The sequence below is a fragment of the Neomonachus schauinslandi genome, chromosome 7 (genome assembly GCF_002201575.2).
Source record: "Neomonachus schauinslandi chromosome 7, ASM220157v2, whole genome shotgun sequence".
Lineage (NCBI taxonomy): Eukaryota > Metazoa > Chordata > Mammalia > Carnivora > Phocidae > Neomonachus > Neomonachus schauinslandi.
In genome coordinates this window covers 106,354,164-106,372,187 of record NC_058409.1, presented here as the reverse complement: position 1 = coordinate 106,372,187, position 18,024 = coordinate 106,354,164, and the positions used below count along the sequence as shown (strand labels likewise).

Genomic DNA, 18,024 nt, shown 5'->3' with positions numbered 1-18,024 from the left:
CAATTCTCCCACTTTATCTCAGTTTCTTTATATGGAAAATAGACATAGAATTTCTACCTTATAAAGTCATAAAGTGAAACAAGGCCATAGATACGAAAGTACGTGCACTATGGAATATATTATACAAATACCAGGTTTCCTTTTTAAGTCAAAGACCTACTGAATTTGAATGAACTTTACCAAATGGAGAGGAAAGATTTATTCCTGGTAAAGGATGCTTTGTGGATGTTAGAACTGATCGGGCCTCACCGGGTAAAGAAAAGCTAGTCTGTGGTACAGGAAAGAGCACGGAGGGAGGGATGGTCAGAATCCAGACCAGAATCCTACCTCTTCCACAGACTTGCTGGTGACCTTGGGGAGCCCACAGGAGCTTGCTCCTGACGGACTTCAGATTCTTCTTCTCTCAAAAGGGTGGCGAATGTGGGTGGTAGTTAGTTCCCTCCTTACATGTCTATTCTGTTCCATATTTGTGGCATCATAGTGACCCCACTCAGTCTGCACCACACACTTGACGTGCATCATCACATTGCTTTTTCTCCCCAACTTCCTAACCTTCGTTATTCAGACAAGAAACCATCAGGCAACTTAGCCCAAAGTAGTTTAACTAATGGCTGTGAGTAGCAGAGCCAGCACTTCAACCCAGGCACGGCTGGCTTCTGAGCAAATGCTCTTTACCACTGTGCTAACTGTATACAAACTAAATGATAACCTTCAGAAGGAAGGGAGGCACATATGTCTCTCCATTCAGCCAGTTTCACCTTATGGAACACGATGGAAATCCTGTGACCCTCTAACATGATTAACTTGACTGATCCAGGCAGCATGTTCTGACTCTTTCCCCTCCTCCCTGCACAGGGTTTCATGGATATTGACTTAAACAAATTCAAGGAGAGTGGAGCAAATGTTACAGGTTTCCAGTTGGTGAACTACACAGACACCATCCCAGCCAAGATCATGCAACAGTGGAAGAATAGCGATGCTCGAGACCACACCCGAGTGGACTGGAAGAGACCTAAGGTGAGGGGACGGGCAGCAGACAGCAAATGACCAACCTGGTCCCTTTCTCTGCCCCAGATTTCTGGGCAGTCTTAGACTTTAGGAAAGGATAGCTTTCTAAAAGGAGCAAGATAAGGAAAATATATACATAAAAATTAAGGGTATGCTGTAAAGGTTGGACAACCCAGAATGACAATGGTTTAAAAAGATAAATATTTTGTTTTTCTCTTGTGTAAGCAAAATTCAGAAGTTAGCAATCTGGGGCTTGTATAATGGCTTCACAATTGTCAAACACTCAAGCTTTTTCTATCTTCTTGTTCTGCTGTCCTCAGGATATGGCTGCTGCCTTATAGCCCAAAATGGCTGCTGAGGATCCAACCATTAACTCAGTATTCTACCCAGCAGGAAAGTGAAAAGGAAAATAAAAAGCACAATGACTTCTTTTAAGAACCCCTTTCAGAAGTCACACAGATCTCTATTCACATGCTATTGACCACATCTTAGAAACCTAGCCCCAGCTAGCTCCAGGAGAAGCTGGAAAATGGTGTCTCTATTCTAGGCAGGGCCTCCATGTTGCACAGCTCCAGGAGGGATGCTGCTTGCATTCATTTCTTTGTGGATGGAGCCTTCTTGCGTTGTGCATGGAACTAGCCCTTTATCTGGTCAGCCACATACCCAGCTAAAAATCAGAGAAATCTAAGCAATATCCAGCTCATCTCTGCCTCAGAGCATCAACTCCCAGTTATGCAGGGCATCTCCCTCTCACTCCCCAGCCATGAAGCTCTAAATCCTACAGCCAAAATCTATTTTGTTTGCTGTTCGATAGTGGTTTAGAATAAGGAGAGCAGGTATTTTTTCTTTTCCATGTCAGACCCAATAGGTTGGCAGAGGCTGTGTGGAACACTGTGTTGAGGATTCTGAGGCCAAATTTGTTTATCTGGAGCAAACGGAATCCTTGGCAACTTTCTCTTGCCCCTCAATTTCTTTTTGCGAATGGCAAACCATTTAACTGAGATGCTTCTCATCCCACTCTTGCTCAAACTGATTTAGCAATTCAAAAATGAAGATTTATTTCCCATATGATTTCACTCATGTGCGGAATTTAAGAAACAAATGAGCAAAGGGGGGGGGGCGGGGAAGAGAGAAAGAGGCAAATCGAGGAACAGACTCTTAACTATAGAGAGCAAACTGAATGGTTACCAGAGGGTGGTGGGCTGGGGGCGGGGGGGGGAGGGGGGATGGGTGAAATAGGTGATGGGGATTAAGGAGGGCACTTGTCATAATGAGCACTGGGTGTTGTATAGAAGTGCTGAATCACTAAATTCTACACCTGAAACTAATATTACCCAGTAGGTTAACTAATTGGAATTTAAATAAAAGCTTAAAAAAATGAAAATTTATTTCAATATGAGCTTAAGCAAACAAAATCACAAATGTGCTTTAAAGCAATGAACAAACCACATACCAGTTAACATGTGAATACCCCGCCCAACTTCCAAAAGATTGGCGATTATAAAAATAACCAAATGTAATACCTATATTTTTTCTTTTAAAACGTGAAAGAATCACAGTCAAAAACTGGAAAAATACTCATGCATTCATTCTACGACTCTCTGTTGTGAACTTAAAATGTGTCAGGGAACAAGCTAGGATTGGGGACAAATTAATGAAGAAGACGGACACGAGTTCCAAAGCTAGAAAATAGTGTCCTGGATTGTTAGCCTGCTTTGTTTCATCAATATCTTAGCCCCCTTTCAGGCAAGAGGGGAAAAATGGAGAGTTATCCTGAATAAGCACAAGGGGCAAGTGTGCAGGATATAAACCTGCCACTTGTGAGGCACAATGTGGAAATAATTAAGAGCTTACCTTTCTTGGATTATTTTTTTTTCTTTCACTGTCGCAAGAGATGGTGGAGTAAATAGTTCCTCTTGGCTCCCAACTGGTGCCTGTAACACAGAGAAAACCAACTGGTTTTCCATGGACTGTATCGGAGCTATAGATGTGCTTCATTTGATCTACACATTCTTTTTCCAGTTGGAGCAACATTTTAAAATTGCCAGATTGCACACAAAAATCTAGAATTCTGGCTTCCCTTTGAAGGTCGTAACTGGCAACACGGAACTCACAACACCGGCTAATGAGGGGAAGCAGCAGCCCCCGTCTAAGGCACAGACCCTTCCTGGCTCACCCCTGCCCCGGACTCCCCATGCCCCGCCCACTGCTGCCCTTCTCATCACCAGGATGCACTCTCCCAGACAGAGCTCCCACCTGCCTCCCTCTCAGCTCTCCCTGACACCTAACTGTCTCCATCCCTCCCACCAGTACACCTCTGCGCTCACCTACGACGGGGTGAAGGTGATGGCTGAGGCTTTTCAGAGCCTGCGGAGGCAGAGAATCGATATATCCCGCCGAGGGAACGCTGGGGACTGCCTGGCTAACCCAGCCGTGCCGTGGGGCCAGGGGATCGACATCCAGAGAGCGCTGCAGCAGGTGAGGCCGGCAGAGGCTGCTCCTTCTCATGGGAGCCTCGTAGGGGATGGCAGCATCAGTTTCAGGTGGGAGGTAGCCATTTAAAAGAAAAGGTAGAGCGCACGCCTGAAGTTTGGACAACCACTGCATTGTGTTCATGGCTCTTGGCATACATGGAAGCTCATGTAGAATTTTTTTTTTGTATGGAATTCATGGGGCACCTAGGTGGCTCAGTTGGTTAAGCAGCTGACTCTTGATTCTGACTCAGGTCATGATCTCAGGGTGGTGGGATCAAACCCAGCACCTGGTCCTCACGCCGGGGAGAGTCTGCTTCAGGATATTCTCTCTCTCTCTCTCTCTCTGTCTGTCTAAAATAAATAAATAAATCTTTTTAAAAAATAGTACAGAATTCCTGATAGTGTAAGAGCTGTATTTTCTGCTTAGGGATCATGCGGAAAAGGGAAGCCAGCGATTCTGCAGTTGGAAAGGGGACTTGAAATACATAGGGTTGAAACCCAACCATTTTAGCAGTCTCCTGGAGACTCCTCACTCTCGCCCTGATTTTCTGGATGTCCTCATTACCTTTGCTCTCTGGGCACATTTCATGAGGGGACCCTGACAATGTTTCTCAGTACTTGTGATCCTATTTTCTTGCTTCTCAGCACTGCAATCGTCAATTTTGTTTGCACTGAAGAACAGTTAAAGAACAGGGATAGAAAATGGTCATGGCCATTCCAATCAATTGGCTATGCAAAGGATTCTTAGGCTGAATCTAGTTTCAACAGGGAAGAGTATAAATATTCGATTAATGAGATGTCTGCTGTGCAAGCAGGATGAGACAGTGCTACACGTGGGCGTGTATTTAACATTCCTGATTTGGAAGCTTCTGGGAGCTTGCCCTCAGCTTTATCACTCTCAGAGCTCCTGGAAGTCTCTTGAAGTCTCTAGAAACACCTCAAGTCCAGGCTCTGATTCTTGAACTACAGATGGATAGATAGCACCATATAATGCCTCTGATGCCTCCTGATAGAAAGGCTGTATTTCCAGAGGGGACCAGGCAAAAAGGGTTGTGCCAAATCAAAGGAGTGTCAGAGTATCAGGCACAGTGGCAAGCCAGCACCAGCAAAATATTCAGATGCAGAGGTCACTCATGACCCACCTCCGCCCCATCCAGTAGACTTGCCTGGATAAGACTGGTTTTACTTTTAAGACTACATTCAACAGAAGGTGAATTGGGGCTTCCAGGGGAGGAGAGGAGCATTTTTGAATGAGGAAGAAATACAGAGCAAAGTGCACAGCCATCCCCATTTGTTTCCCAACCACACATGCGCAGCTCTAGCAATTTTCACAACCTGGAGAAAGAGATGAGAAAGGAACATCACCAGCTGTTCCTCTGCTTGGATGAAGTGCCTTTACATGGAGGAGAATATGTCGTTCTGTCCTCTGGAATGAAGCTAAGCAGCAGCCCTGTGACTACAGGAGGAACACGCTAAGGGGTCCGCCAGCAGCCCTTTCTGCCCTCCCCTGTCTCCATGTAGGGTGGTACCTTCACTGGGCAGCAATAGCAGACATCGGGCAGCGGCCAGATGATGGCCAAAGATGCAACATCCGCCTCTGGCTTATTTAAAATGCTCTTCCAGACTCCACAGTCGAGACAGATTCTGTTTTCAATGTGAGACTGGTTTCAGAAGGTCCCGGGGACTTGCCCTTAGCTTCACCACACTTCCAACTCCTTTGCCTCTCCCATATTAATGCTGTCCCTGTCAGGAGGATATCCTTACACCACCATGACAGTGACAAAGCCTAGGAGGTAATGTGTGTGGCAAGAAGGGCTCTGAATCAGGAGGCAAGAGAGCTGGGGTCCAAGTCCAGCTGGGCCCCTGGCTCTCTGAGTGACCTTGAATTACTCATTTCCATTTCCTACATCCTTCCCTTTCTTTATCCATGACAGTGAGAAAGATAGACAGACCACTCCCAAGTTTCAACTGGCTCCAAGCATTCTAAGCATCTTTTTCTCTCTTATGGTCTAAAGCACGTCTTTCTGATAGTCAAGTATACTCAATCTTCTGCTTCTGTCTTCAGTGGGGCTTGGGAGGAGGCAAGTGCCTTAGTCAAAAGTATATGACCTCTTTTATATTGTCTTTGAGTCAAGACATGTGTCTGCCTCCCTGGCACCCAGTCAGCTGCTCCCTGAGAGCCTGTTGTGTGTTCTGGTCTGGGGCAAAGTACTGGAGATAAAGAGAAGGCAAGACCTACCCCCAAGAAACTCTGTTCAGCCTCTATTGGGGGTAGCATGGGTGGTTGAGAACTAGCCATAAACATGAAACCCCAACATTCTGATCCTAAGATCGGCCGTTCAAATGGATCCTTTTTAAATCTTTGTTAAGATTCTACAATCACCAAAAATGAACAATCAGGGCTTCATCAAGATAAAAAGCTTTTGCAGAGCAAAGGAAACAGTCAACAAAACCAAAAGACAACCAACAGAATGGGAGAAGATATTTGCAAATGACATATCAGATAAAGGGCTAGTATCCAAAATCTATAAAGAACTTATCAAACTCAACACCCAAAGAACAACTAATCCAATTGAGAAATGGGCAGAAGACATGAACAGACATTTTTCCAAAGAAGACATCCAAATGGCCAACAGACACATGAAAAAGTGCTCAATATCGCTCGGCATCAGGGAAATCCAAATCAAAACCTCAATGAGATACCACCTCACACCAGTCAGAATGGCTAAAATTAACAAGTCAGGAAAAGACAGATGTTGGCGAGGATGCAGAGAAAGGGGAACCCTCCTACACTGTTGGTGGGAATGCAAGCTGGTGCAGCCACTCTGGAAAACAGTATGGAGGTTCCTCAAAAAGTTGAAAATAGAGCTACCATATGATCCAGCAATTGCACTACTGGGTATTTACCCCAAAGATACAAATGTAGTATCTGAAGGGGCACCTGCATCCCAATGTTTATAGCAGCAATGTCCACCATAGCCAAACTATGGAAAGAGCCAAGATGTCCATTAACAGATGAATGGATAAAGAAGATGTGGGGTGTGTGTGTGTGTGTGTACACACACACACACACACACAATGGAATATTATGCAGCCATCAAAAAAACCCCGAAATCTTGCCATTTGCAACGACATGGATGGTACTAGAGGGTATTATGCTAAGTGAAATAAGTCAATCAGAGAAAGACAATTATCACATGATCTCACTGATATGAGGAATTTGAGAAACAAGACAGAGGATCATAGGGGAAGGGAGGGAAAAATGAAACAAGACGAAACCAGAGAGGGAGACAAACCACAAGAGACTCTTAATCTCAGGAAATAAACTGAGGGTTGCTGGAGTGGAGGGGGGTGGGAGGGTTGGGGGGGCTAGGTGATGGACATTGGGGAGGGTATGTACTATGGTGAGTGTTGTGAATTGTGTAAGACTGATGAATCACAGACCTGTACCCCTGAAACAAATAATACATTATATGTTGATAAAAAAAAAAAGAATCTACAATTACAAAAATTTATTGATGAATGAGACCTTAGAGATTACGGACTTCCATTTTCCCTTACTTTATAGATGAGGCAGCTGACCCAGAGTGGGCAGTGACTCATCCAGGGTCACACAGCAGCTGAGCAGCAGAGGCTGGAGGAGACTCCCATCCTGTCCCAGGCTCCTCCTCTGCCTCAGGCCTGTTCTGTGACCCCCTGTGCCTTTGCTTGTACATATTGAGCTCCAGGGCCTTCCACACAGTCATGGCCACTGTCAAGACATTTCACCTTCTAGACCCATCTCTTGAAAAGTCATGCCACTGGGAAGCAACTGTGTGCCCACAATAGGTGAGGTAAATCCCACTGACACTCAGTCCGTGGGTTGAGCGCTCAGGTCTCTGCTGCCCTAACCAATGGCTTTCAGGCCACACATTGGGAAGAGGCCTGTAGTGTTCAACTTGTGTGAGAACTGGGATGCATGTGACTTAGGTCTGAAGGAATAAGCCCATTATTCTAAAAATAATGCTACTGACAGCTCTGATGTGTTGAGAGCTTCCTATGTACATGAGGTTCTCAACATACTTTACGTTTGAGCTCATTAAATCCTCACTATAATACTTGGAAGTAGCTAGTTTTATTAATTGTGCTTTATCAATGGAGAAAATGAGCTTCAGAGGTATTCTTTTAAATTTCCCAAAATTACGTAGCTGGTTAGTGGTGAAACAGTAAAACTGGAACTCCAACCCCCATCAACTTGCTACCTCACTGTGTGTATGTAACTGCTCTGATGTCTCGGAGGTCCAGCCCAGCAGGGAAGACACAGGGCTATGGCCCTGCCAGCAATAGCACATGGTCTTAAGTAGTATCTGGGCACCCCCATAACCCTCACCCTGCTGTAATTTCCCCAGCAGCAGAGTGAAGATAATTAGCCTCCTGCCTGCCCTGTGCCTGACAGCCAGGGAGCCATTCAGAATAGTAATGAGCCCACGTCCTGGAAACCCCCAGTGCTCCAGGAAGGAGTGGACATTAGGGTGCCCATAAGTCAGCTTCTGGCTGGCAGAAAAGATCCAGCTCCCCAAGTCAGGCTCTTAGCGTTTGGATGTCATAGGCCCATTGAGGATATGGTTTTTTAAAACTCTGGACTCTTTTTCCCAGAAAAATGCACACATGTAGATATCTATATTTTTGTATACCAGGAGTCAGGGGACGATGTATACTCCTAGAAGCCCATCCCAGGACTTCAGATGAAGAATATCTGTCCTACATAATAATCAAACCTCTTAGTCTTTGTGTTTGCAATCTGTTAGCCAGTGATCAAGCTTATCAAGGTGAAGGTATCCCCAGTATTTTGCCAGGTGAGATCTGGGGTGGTGTGGGCAATAGGGGTGTAAGACACAGTTCCTGCCTTTCAGGACTCAAGACCCACTTTTGAATGGAAGACAAACTTGAGAAACACTAGCTATAAAGGTTAGATTAAGGGCTAAATAACATAGCCAAGCTCTCAGTCCTCTGGATGGTCACAGCAGAATGCCTTGACTGAGGAATGTGGACATCAGCAAGGCTTCCTATAAGAGTGGGACTGGGGCTTTAAATAAGGTGATCATATAATTTATCATCAAAACTGGGACATTTACGAGTGAAAGAGAAAGCTATTATCAGTTATTCCAGAATAAGAGATATAGACTGGAACTGTCCCAAGCCAACTGAGACTGATGGTCATGAAAGCCTTAAAGGAAGGATAAATTCAAACAAAGAGTGGATTGGGCTTTGGAGGGTATGGAAGAGATATAAATGATATCCAGCAAGAGACTAGAGTCAGGATACAAGCAAGGACTTGTGGGCATCATGCTTGGCTGTTAGGGAGTTAGGAAGAGAAGAGCGAGGTTCTCACCATGGCTCCACCAAGTTCTAGCTTGAAGATCTTGGACTAACTGCTCAACTTTTCTGGCTTTGATTTCCTCATCTCCTAAATGTATGTAATCCTCTTAGCACTGCCTGCCTCATTGGCTTGTCACAAGGCTCCAAATAAATAAATAAATAAATAAATAGAAAAAAAGAAAGAAAAAGAAAAGAAAGAAGAATGTATAAGCTTCTTTGAACATGGGGGCAACTGAATGAGATAATTAAGGCCCAGTTATTCTTCCCATTGTGCAGGTGGAAAAGTGGGAGTTCAGAGGGGTCCTGAGACTTGCCCTGGCCAGAATAAACAGAATGTGGTCCACCGGGACCTAGTCCACAGGCTCTGATTTCCCGCACCCAGTGGGCACTCAGGAGGAGGGGCCAAGAGGATGAGATCCACCTGAAGGCAGCCACAATGAGGTTACAGAAGCCCTGGGTCCAGAGCATCTCTGCTGTCTCCCCCAGGAATAGGGGACGAAGAAATCTGCAGTGTTGATGCCTCAAACAGTGGAAACACCACCCGGCACTCCTCCAGCACCGGGCAGGAAAGAAAAGTTGTCCTTTAGCATCTCATTTGTGGTAGACTCTGAGCTGGCGCCCAGTACCACTTGCAGGAAACCACGGCTAATTCTGTTTTTCACAGAGGAAGCTGGCAGGCACGAGGATGGCAGCAGGAGTTTCAGCAAGCAAGAACTCAGTCTGACCCCAGTCTCCCTCGGATGGGTGATGGGGGCGATGAGGGCCAAGAATCTCAGCCCTGATGGATAGGACAGCAGTTTCCTGATTTGCCCAAAGTGGACATTTCTGAGAAGCTGCTGCTTCTGACTCTAAGTTCCAACTGTCCACATAAATGGTGTGGGGCTGAGCCATTCGGTTGACCTCTCCTTGCTCTGCCATCATGGAAGGGTGATTCTGGGACATCTCCTTTCCCACCCTTTGATCTATTTCAGTGTGTATAAATCTTAGCTTCTCCAACTAGATGGTAAGAGCCTCCAGCTGCCCCAGACCTCTCATGACTTACTGTAAATCCTGAACCCAAGTGCCATAAGCTCCAAGTCTCAATAATCCTATCTGTAAAATGGACAAAATAACTGCCGCTCTCGCTCCTTACTGGGTTTCTGTGAACGTCAAATACACATCCTCCTGTGAAAACACATGACAGTGCAAGAGTCCTTCAGGTAGGGGGCCTAGAATTCCACTAATGATTTTTTTGGAAACCGAGAAAGGCTTGTAAAAATGACAGTGACAAGACCTCCCTTTGTGCTGAGAGAGTTCCCTGCTCTGAGATAACAGCTTAGCAGACTCAAGGCTTCAATGTTAAAGTCATCTTATTTGCCCATACCTAACCCACCCTATGACCCCACAGTCAGAGTAGCAACCATCCTCGTCATCCTTATCATTCAAATAATGTACACTTTACATGGAACACTCGTGTCCAGGGAATACGCAAAGCACTTCCATTCTTTGAGGAGGAAACCAAGAAACAGTGGGGCTCAGTGACCTGCTCATGGCCGAGTCATTAGGCATGACCAGAGCATAGCTAGGGAAATGCCCAGCAGAAACAGCAGGTGGTAGTGGTAGGCACAGAGACCATACTGCTGTGCACATTTCAGAGCCTAGCAAGACAACATTGTCCCGTTTGAGAGGCCACTTGGCATCATCACTGAAGATACTGGAATATAGAAGAAGCCCTGGATTTTAGGCCTGCCTTTTACCCTGAAAAGTCTTAAGTCTGGAGCAAATCAGTTTACCTTCCAGAGGTTTGGTTTCTCCCACATAAAGGAAGATCATCTCTAAATGGCATACCTCATGAGTTCCTGTATATGGAGATGAATAGGCATGAAAGTGCTTCGTAAACATGAAATACTTGGCAAATGGGGGTAGTTATTATCGCCACTGTTGCTAACAATAAATAACAGCTGGCCTTCGTTGAATACTCACCATGGGGCCAGCATCAATCATAAAATATCTCATTTAATCCTTAAAACAACCTTAAGACATAATTAACTCTTAATTGGTCCCATTAAACAAATGAGGAAACTGAGTCATAGAAATATTACACAATTTATACTAACATGCCATACTGATAATTGGTATGATACGTGAGACCAGGGCCAAAGCACAGATGCCCATTTGGATCATTAATGACACCCCTCCTTCTGTTTGGGAAAATTGGTCATCTGCACGTGTGTCTCAGTCTGTTTTCCCAAATGAGTTACATAAACCAGTACTTGGAACCGAATGAATGGGAAAGCCAGAGATGGGCAAGAGATGACCAAGGTGAGAAAGCAAACTTGCTGACAGATTGCAATGGCTCCCTTCCTCTTATTTTTCCCAGGAGGATTTGTGTTTTGTTTTCTCTCTGAAAGGCAAAGCCAGTCTAGGCTTTTCCAGAGTGAGGATTTTTCCACATTTCATCTGAGAGAGTGAAGAGCTTGTTGTATAATTTGTTCAGTGCTCTGGGCCTGTCATGGCCTCCCCACTGAGACTCCACACCAGAAGGTGATGAGAGGGTCATCCTCAGAGCCGTCAGTCTCCCTCCTTCCCTCCATCCCTCCCGCTCTGTCTCTCTCTCTTTCTGCTCCCCCACCCCTTCTCTCAAATACATACACACCCCAACTCTGAGGGCACAGGAGCTGGTCAGTAAGAAAAAGAGAAAACCCTGTAAGTCTTCCTTTTGAGCTATTTGAAGGGGGAAATAAACAGTGCGGGGTCATAGGGCCAGGTTCCTGTTGGTGACAGGTAGACATTCACCTCCCTGGCCTTAGGCCACACTGATCTGAGAACACATGGTGGTGGGTCACCATTAGAGAATGTGCTTTCTTGTACCTGAGTAGATGACATACAGCAAGACTCATCCTTCACCGGAGGGTGGACCTGAGTGAGATTTATTGGTCATCTCCAGAGTGGCAGACTTGGCCCTAAAGCTCTTAAATCCCACATGCTGACCACTTGACCTTCTATATGATCTTGAAGATGTGAGGCCCCGAAAGTTTGATCTGACTCATTTGTGGAAAAGAAATCCCATGCAGCATATTTAGGGTTGAATGCAAATTTTGTTTTAACCAGCTGAGACTTGTTTAAAGCCCCACATGCTCTGGTCTTAACATGAAGACAGGGCTGGAATTTTGGAAACTGGAGGCTTAGGTGAATCATCCAAGGTCACTCCGTTTCCCAGGGTCAAATTCAGGTCTCCCAGTTCCCGGTCTTCGGATTCCCAAGTTGTTATTCCCCAGCCTCACACGGGAACTAAGAAACCATATTCAAGCCTCGCCTGAGGCATCATAAGGCCGGCTTCTTCTGACTCACCAGGGATGGCACACTGGTCCCTTTGCTTCACAGACCTCCTTCTGTTTCTCCACAAAAGGCGTGTGTCTGCAGGGCGGTGCCGCCCATGGTGTGGTCATGATGGGGGTGTCCTATTAGAGATGGTGCAGAGATTTCTTCTCAGAATCTACTTTGATCCATGGTTACTGTTTGCCTAAGGCAACAGATGAACAAGGTTTTCAGGATGAATCTCAGTTTGGTTGGAAAGAGAACTGTGCTCTGATGGCGATGTCTGCTGTGGGAAAGGGAGTAGTGAGGTTTTTTGGTAGCCATATTATTCCAAGACCTCATCCCATGTAAACTTCTCAGGTTGTGGACTTTCACTTCAGCAGAAAAAGCAAACAAGTGGGATTGGGACTTCTGAGTCACTACTTGGTTTCCTTTCCAGGTGCGGTTTGAAGGCTTGACAGGAAACGTGCAGTTTAATGAGAAGGGACGCCGGACCAACTACACCCTCCATGTGATTGAAATGAAGCATGATGGCATCCGAAAGGTAAAGGCCACCTTTGCTTCCATTTCACAGGAAGGAGAGGGCTGGGTGAAGCAGAGGGCCAGAGTGGAGGGCCTTGTGAGCCCATCTTTCCTGGACTGTATCTGCTTAAAGAGACTCAGGCAACAAGGATTCTAGACTCAGCTCTGCCACTAACCAGCTGGGACTTTGGGCAAGTCAGTTTCTTTCTCTGAGAATTAATTCACCCATTTGCAAAATGGAGATAAAAATCTCTACCTTTGTCCAGGGTACTAGTGAAGATCCAAAGGGTAGGAAAGTACTTTGAAAATATAAAGTTATAGATGTATGTGAAATGCTACTGCTTTCTCTGAGGGATTCTGAAGGACTTGAGAATGATGGTTATTGATGAAGTTAGGCCATTTTCTCCTGATCCACACATGATCACATCTACTCCATTTCCCCATGAAAGGAGTGAAAAATATGTGTGTGCATTTATGTATTAATATATAGTATATATGCATATTAATTTTTAGAATACATTCAAATCCTTGGAAAGGCATTCACAATTTTACCAGACCCTGTGTTCTCTGGCCTTTGCCATCTTCTCCACCCTTGACCTTGGACACTCACTCTCTTCCTCTCATGACTCCAGTCATTCTGATCGACTTTCATTTCCTTGAATATATCTTGTTCTTCCTCACCTTGGAGGTTTCACACCTGTTCCCTCTACCTGGCACTCTGTCTACCCCATTCCCCTCTTTTTCTAGGCCAACTCCTCCTCCGCCTTGAGCACTGAGAGTAAACGTCACTCCCTAGGGAAGCCTTCCCTGGCCCCCTTGCCTCATGGCGGCCTCTATTTTTCTGTCCACTGCCTCCATCACATTCTTTATTCCTTATGGTGTCACAATGCAGTGGTAAGAGGCATGGCATAGTATGATAGAATGTTAGCAGAGTGCCATGGACCGGAATGTTGACTCTGGAATCCTGGAACTCAATCCTGGCACAGACTGCTTATCAGTCTGTGATTCTGGACAAGTTATCGGGTCCTTCATGCCTTAGTTCTCTCATCTGGTATATGGGGATCACCATATATAATGCCAACCTCATAGGCTCATTGAGAGGATCACATGACCTCACATGTGCAAAAGTTCTAAGTGCTGGACCTGGCACATTGAAAGTTGGGTCTTTATCTCTCAAACTTAATGCTCTCTGTGCCTGTGATGTCAAATACAGTTGCTACTAGCTGTGTATGGCTATTTAAATTTAATTTTTAATTAATCAAAATTGAAAAATCAGTCCCTCAGTTGCACTAGCCATGTGGTAAGTGCTCAAGAAGCCCCATGTGGCTAGCAGCTACCATCCTAGACAGCACAGATGGAGACCATTTCCATCATCGCAGAAAGTTCTACTGGACAGCTCTGCTTATGCTCTCTGCCCCCACCTCCCGCAAACCCAGATCCTTTGCTCTCTTATCTGGAACCCCACCCTCCATATCTATCTTACCACATCCCATTCATCAAGGCTGTATTCATTTCCTATTGCTGCCGTAACTAATTACCTCAAACAGTGGCTTAAAAAACACAAATTTATCATAGATCACAAGTCATACTGGGGACTCCCTGGGCTAAAATCGAGATATTAGCAGGGCTGTGTACCTTCTGGAAAATCTGTTTCTTTGTCTTTTCCACTTTCTTCTAGAGACCCCCCATATTTCTCAGTTCCTGTTACCTTTCCTCATCCTCAAACCAAGCAACGTCGTATCTCTCTGACCCTTCTCCCATCCTCACATCTTCTCTCTGACCACAGCCAAGAAAGGTTCTCTGCTTTTAAGAACCATGTAGTTAGTTTGGGCCCCCCCAGATAACCCGGGATAATCTCCCCATCTCAAGGTCTATAACTTTAATCACATCTGCAATGTCCCTTCTGCCATGTCAGTTTCTGGGGAAGGGGCATGGACATTGTCAGGGGGACCACAACCCTGTCTACCACAAAGGCCAGGTTTCATTGTCTCCTCTGTTATCATGCCTTCCACACCCTATAGAAGCCATCTCCTGACCTTTTGTGTTCCCACAGTACATTTGACTCCCCAGGACATCAGCACAACATCCCCTGTTGCAGGGGTATTTACACATATCCCATTCTCCTTCCTAGACTGTGAACATTTTGAGGGCCCAGAACCCATTTCCCACCTTCTACTGGGCACACATTAGGACTCAGCTACCATAGGCCCACTACCTGTGCTAACTTTCAGCAGGTGCCAACCAAGGGCTCCCTATCTGGCTATGACCATAACCATTAGGGGCCTAACCACTTCCCAGCAAACCTTTGGCATGGTGATTGCACAAGGGCATTGTCCTTGGGGAATAAATTTACTGCAAGTGATGCTCATTCCAGAAATAGTCCAAGTCTGAGTTAATTTCTCTTATCCCCTGTTCTTCTGACTCCTGCTCTGGAAAAGACATCTGCTAGGTTACTTAGCTCTTATAATCCTCAATTTCCACATCCATAAAATGGAAACATATCATGTATGCACTGGCACCTGATCCTTGTTCAGTGAAAGTTACCTAGGTGAGTGGTTACTGACAGGTATGGCCAATGGCAAGGAGGTAGCACGTGACTAAAGTCTGAACACACTGGGATGACTTATTTATCTTTTTCAAAGCATTCTGTTCTTTGGTGTGATTGTGAAGAATATCAGCCTTCATGATATAGCTTTCCTTTTCTAGATGGATTAACTGAGGCAGGCCAGCCCAATAGGCTGCCTAAGGTCTCACAGTGAGCTATGAATAAATGGGGACCTTAATTTAGGCCCCATGACTTTCCAGGCCACATTCATCTTGCTGTAGCCAGTGTCATAGCTAAATGGCTCAAGTGACACAATTGGAACATTTTCAATGACTGGTGGGGGATAGGGAGTGGCGAGCTCAGAGTATTTTAATGCCCTTAGAAGGGACACCAGTTATGTGACCTCCTTCCCAGACCATCTTCCTCTCAGATGCAGAGAAGGGGTGGTGTCACCCCCTGCAGTGTACATGAAAACATAAAAGTAGTTCTTTTGTGGAAGGCCTTGGGCAGGCAAGCAAGTTTCTCCTACGTATAAAATTATTGACCGTGGTTGGACCTGGGCTCTCTCCCTCAGAATCCTCAGAATGGCCTATTTCCCTCAGGGAAGAAAAAAATACTATTTCCTGGTGGACAAAATTGGCATGTGTCTACTAACAGTTGTGTGTTTGTCAGAATTAGAACATGGATGTTATCCAGTTCTTTTCCCTCCAGGGTAATGGGGTGGTTGAAAATAAAGCCAGATTCTTCTCTACACATGAGCAGCAGGCTAGATATATTGGGGACATAATGGTGATGAGATAGAGACGAAGAGAAGGCAGAGGCTTCTATCCTGGCCCTGCTGTTACCCAGGGGGATGGCCTTAACTTCTCTGAAGTTAAGAAATGAATGAGAGGTGCTGGGCTATGCAACCCCAAATTCCTCTCTGCCCTGATGCCTTGGATGCCAATCCATGTGACTGCATCTTCGTCAGCCTCACCCCTGCAGTCATATTGTCCATCTCCTGGCTGGACTTCGGCTTCCTCGGAGCAAGAGGGGATAGGGACCCCCCCCCCCCAGCTTCCCATTGGTGCAAACTTCCCCAATCACTCCTCCTGGGAACAGGGGTCTCAGCACTTTGTGTTGACCCTAAACCTCATGAGACTGTGGGGAGCCCCCTCATCTCCTTAAGACTTGCACTTCATCAAGAATTCTCCTCAGGGGGCGCCTGGGTGGCTCAGTTGTTAAGCGTCTGCCTTCTGCTCAGGTCATGATCCCAGAGTCCTGGGATCGAGCCCCACATCGGGATCCCTGCTCAGCGGGAAGCCTGCTTCTCCCTCTCCCACTCCCCTGCTTGTGTTCCCTCTCTCGCTGTGTCTCTCTCTGTCAAATAAATAAGTAAAATCTTAAAAAAAAAAAAAAAAAAAAAAAGACTTCTCCTCAGGAGGAGAGGCACCATAGCAAGATCAGCGGTTCTCAAACTTCAGGAAATAGAAGAACTACCTGGAGGCCTTGTTAAAAAGTATAGATTCCTGGGTCCCAACAGCTGGACACTCTACTTTTAGAGCACAGAGATGAGGCTCAGGAATGTGCACAATTAAAAAGCCTGCTCCCCAAGCTAGGAGGCTCATGGTGCTCTAGGTGGTTGGGTGAGAAACACTGGCAGAATGGTTATGAGCTTGGGCTTTGGAGGCACACAGGCCAGGACTTGAGTCTCTGCTCTGCTCTTCGCTAGGCACATGACCTAGAACAAGTTATTTCACCTCCCTGGACCTCAGTTATATCATCTCCTCCAAAAGGGGGGTAAGATCCTGACCTTCACAGGGTTGCTGTCAGAATTACAGGTAACTGCCTCCTGTCCCCACTGCTTGCAGTGAGGGATTCAGAAACTAGCACCTGCCATGGAGTGGATGTTTAGCACGCTTGCTTTGTTTGTTTCAACCCCCTTCTTTAGGCCACAGGGATTTTTTTTTTTTTTTTTTGGTCAGCCTTGAGTTTGCGTGAATCAGACCATACAAGCCCATGGAATGGATAAATCACCAAACAGAAAGAACAGAGTAACCTTAAAATCCATGAGCGAATGGCTGCGCTTTATTTTTTAGATCCCGAGGCTATTTTTCAACTTACTTTCTAATGACTAAATTCTCGCTTAGACTGTGGGCTCAAGCATCCTTTGTTTAAAGGGAATCTGACTTTGAGAAAATCAATTCCCCCCGATCTGTGGCTTCAGGCCTTTTACTCAGTCAGCCTCCTAGCAAAGTAATTTCTTAGATTCAAGAGTGACCTACTTGTGGTCGTTTTGGTGAACATTACATGGCCTTACCTGATATATGTAATAAAGAGGAGCTGCTGCTTCTTGATTTGGGGCCTCAGGGACACTCTCCTGATCTTCTGGCCTATATCCTTGGCACTGATATGCCAACACACCCTCTAGGTATCTGGGTCCAATCTGACATCCCACTGAAATGTGCACATTTCCAAGCACCCATCCGTCATACATTTAGCGGCTTCAGATGCCAAAATTGTCACTGGCTCTGCTGAAGCTGAATCCTCAGGAAATCTTGTTCACCAGTGGGTACTGATTTAGATAGAGATCTCTGTCCAAGACCTAAAATATGTGGTCAAATTCAGGTAAGATCACAAATTCTGATAAGTGACTGCCAAGGGAGAAGTGTAAGGAAAGTTCTCTTTTCATCACGGGAGCAGCATTGTGAATTTAACCATCTTTACCATCATCATTGGTCCTGTAGCTATCTTCCGACTTGACTGCAGGCATCTACTTCTCATTGCAACTTGACTTGAGTCCCCCTGCCCTGCCCTGCCCTCCCCAACTTTCTTTTCCCC

At 45.6% G+C, this 18,024-nt stretch overlaps 1 protein-coding gene across 6 annotated transcripts in view; it reads left to right on the top strand.

Annotated features, from left to right (window-relative positions):
- Window positions 1-18,024, top strand: part of GRIA1 (glutamate ionotropic receptor AMPA type subunit 1) — a 298,697-nt gene that overhangs the window by 181,774 nt on the left and 98,899 nt on the right. For 5 of the 6 annotated variants that reach the window (XM_021697251.1, XM_021697257.1, XM_021697266.1 and 2 more), the window contains 3 exons: window positions 856-1,017; window positions 3,319-3,486; window positions 12,577-12,681. In XM_021697251.1, the coding sequence (XP_021552926.1) occupies window positions 856-1,017; window positions 3,319-3,486; window positions 12,577-12,681 (435 nt within the window). The remainder of the gene's footprint in view (window positions 1-855; window positions 1,018-3,318; window positions 3,487-12,576; window positions 12,682-18,024) is intronic. The other variant, XM_044916890.1, reaches the window with a different exon arrangement.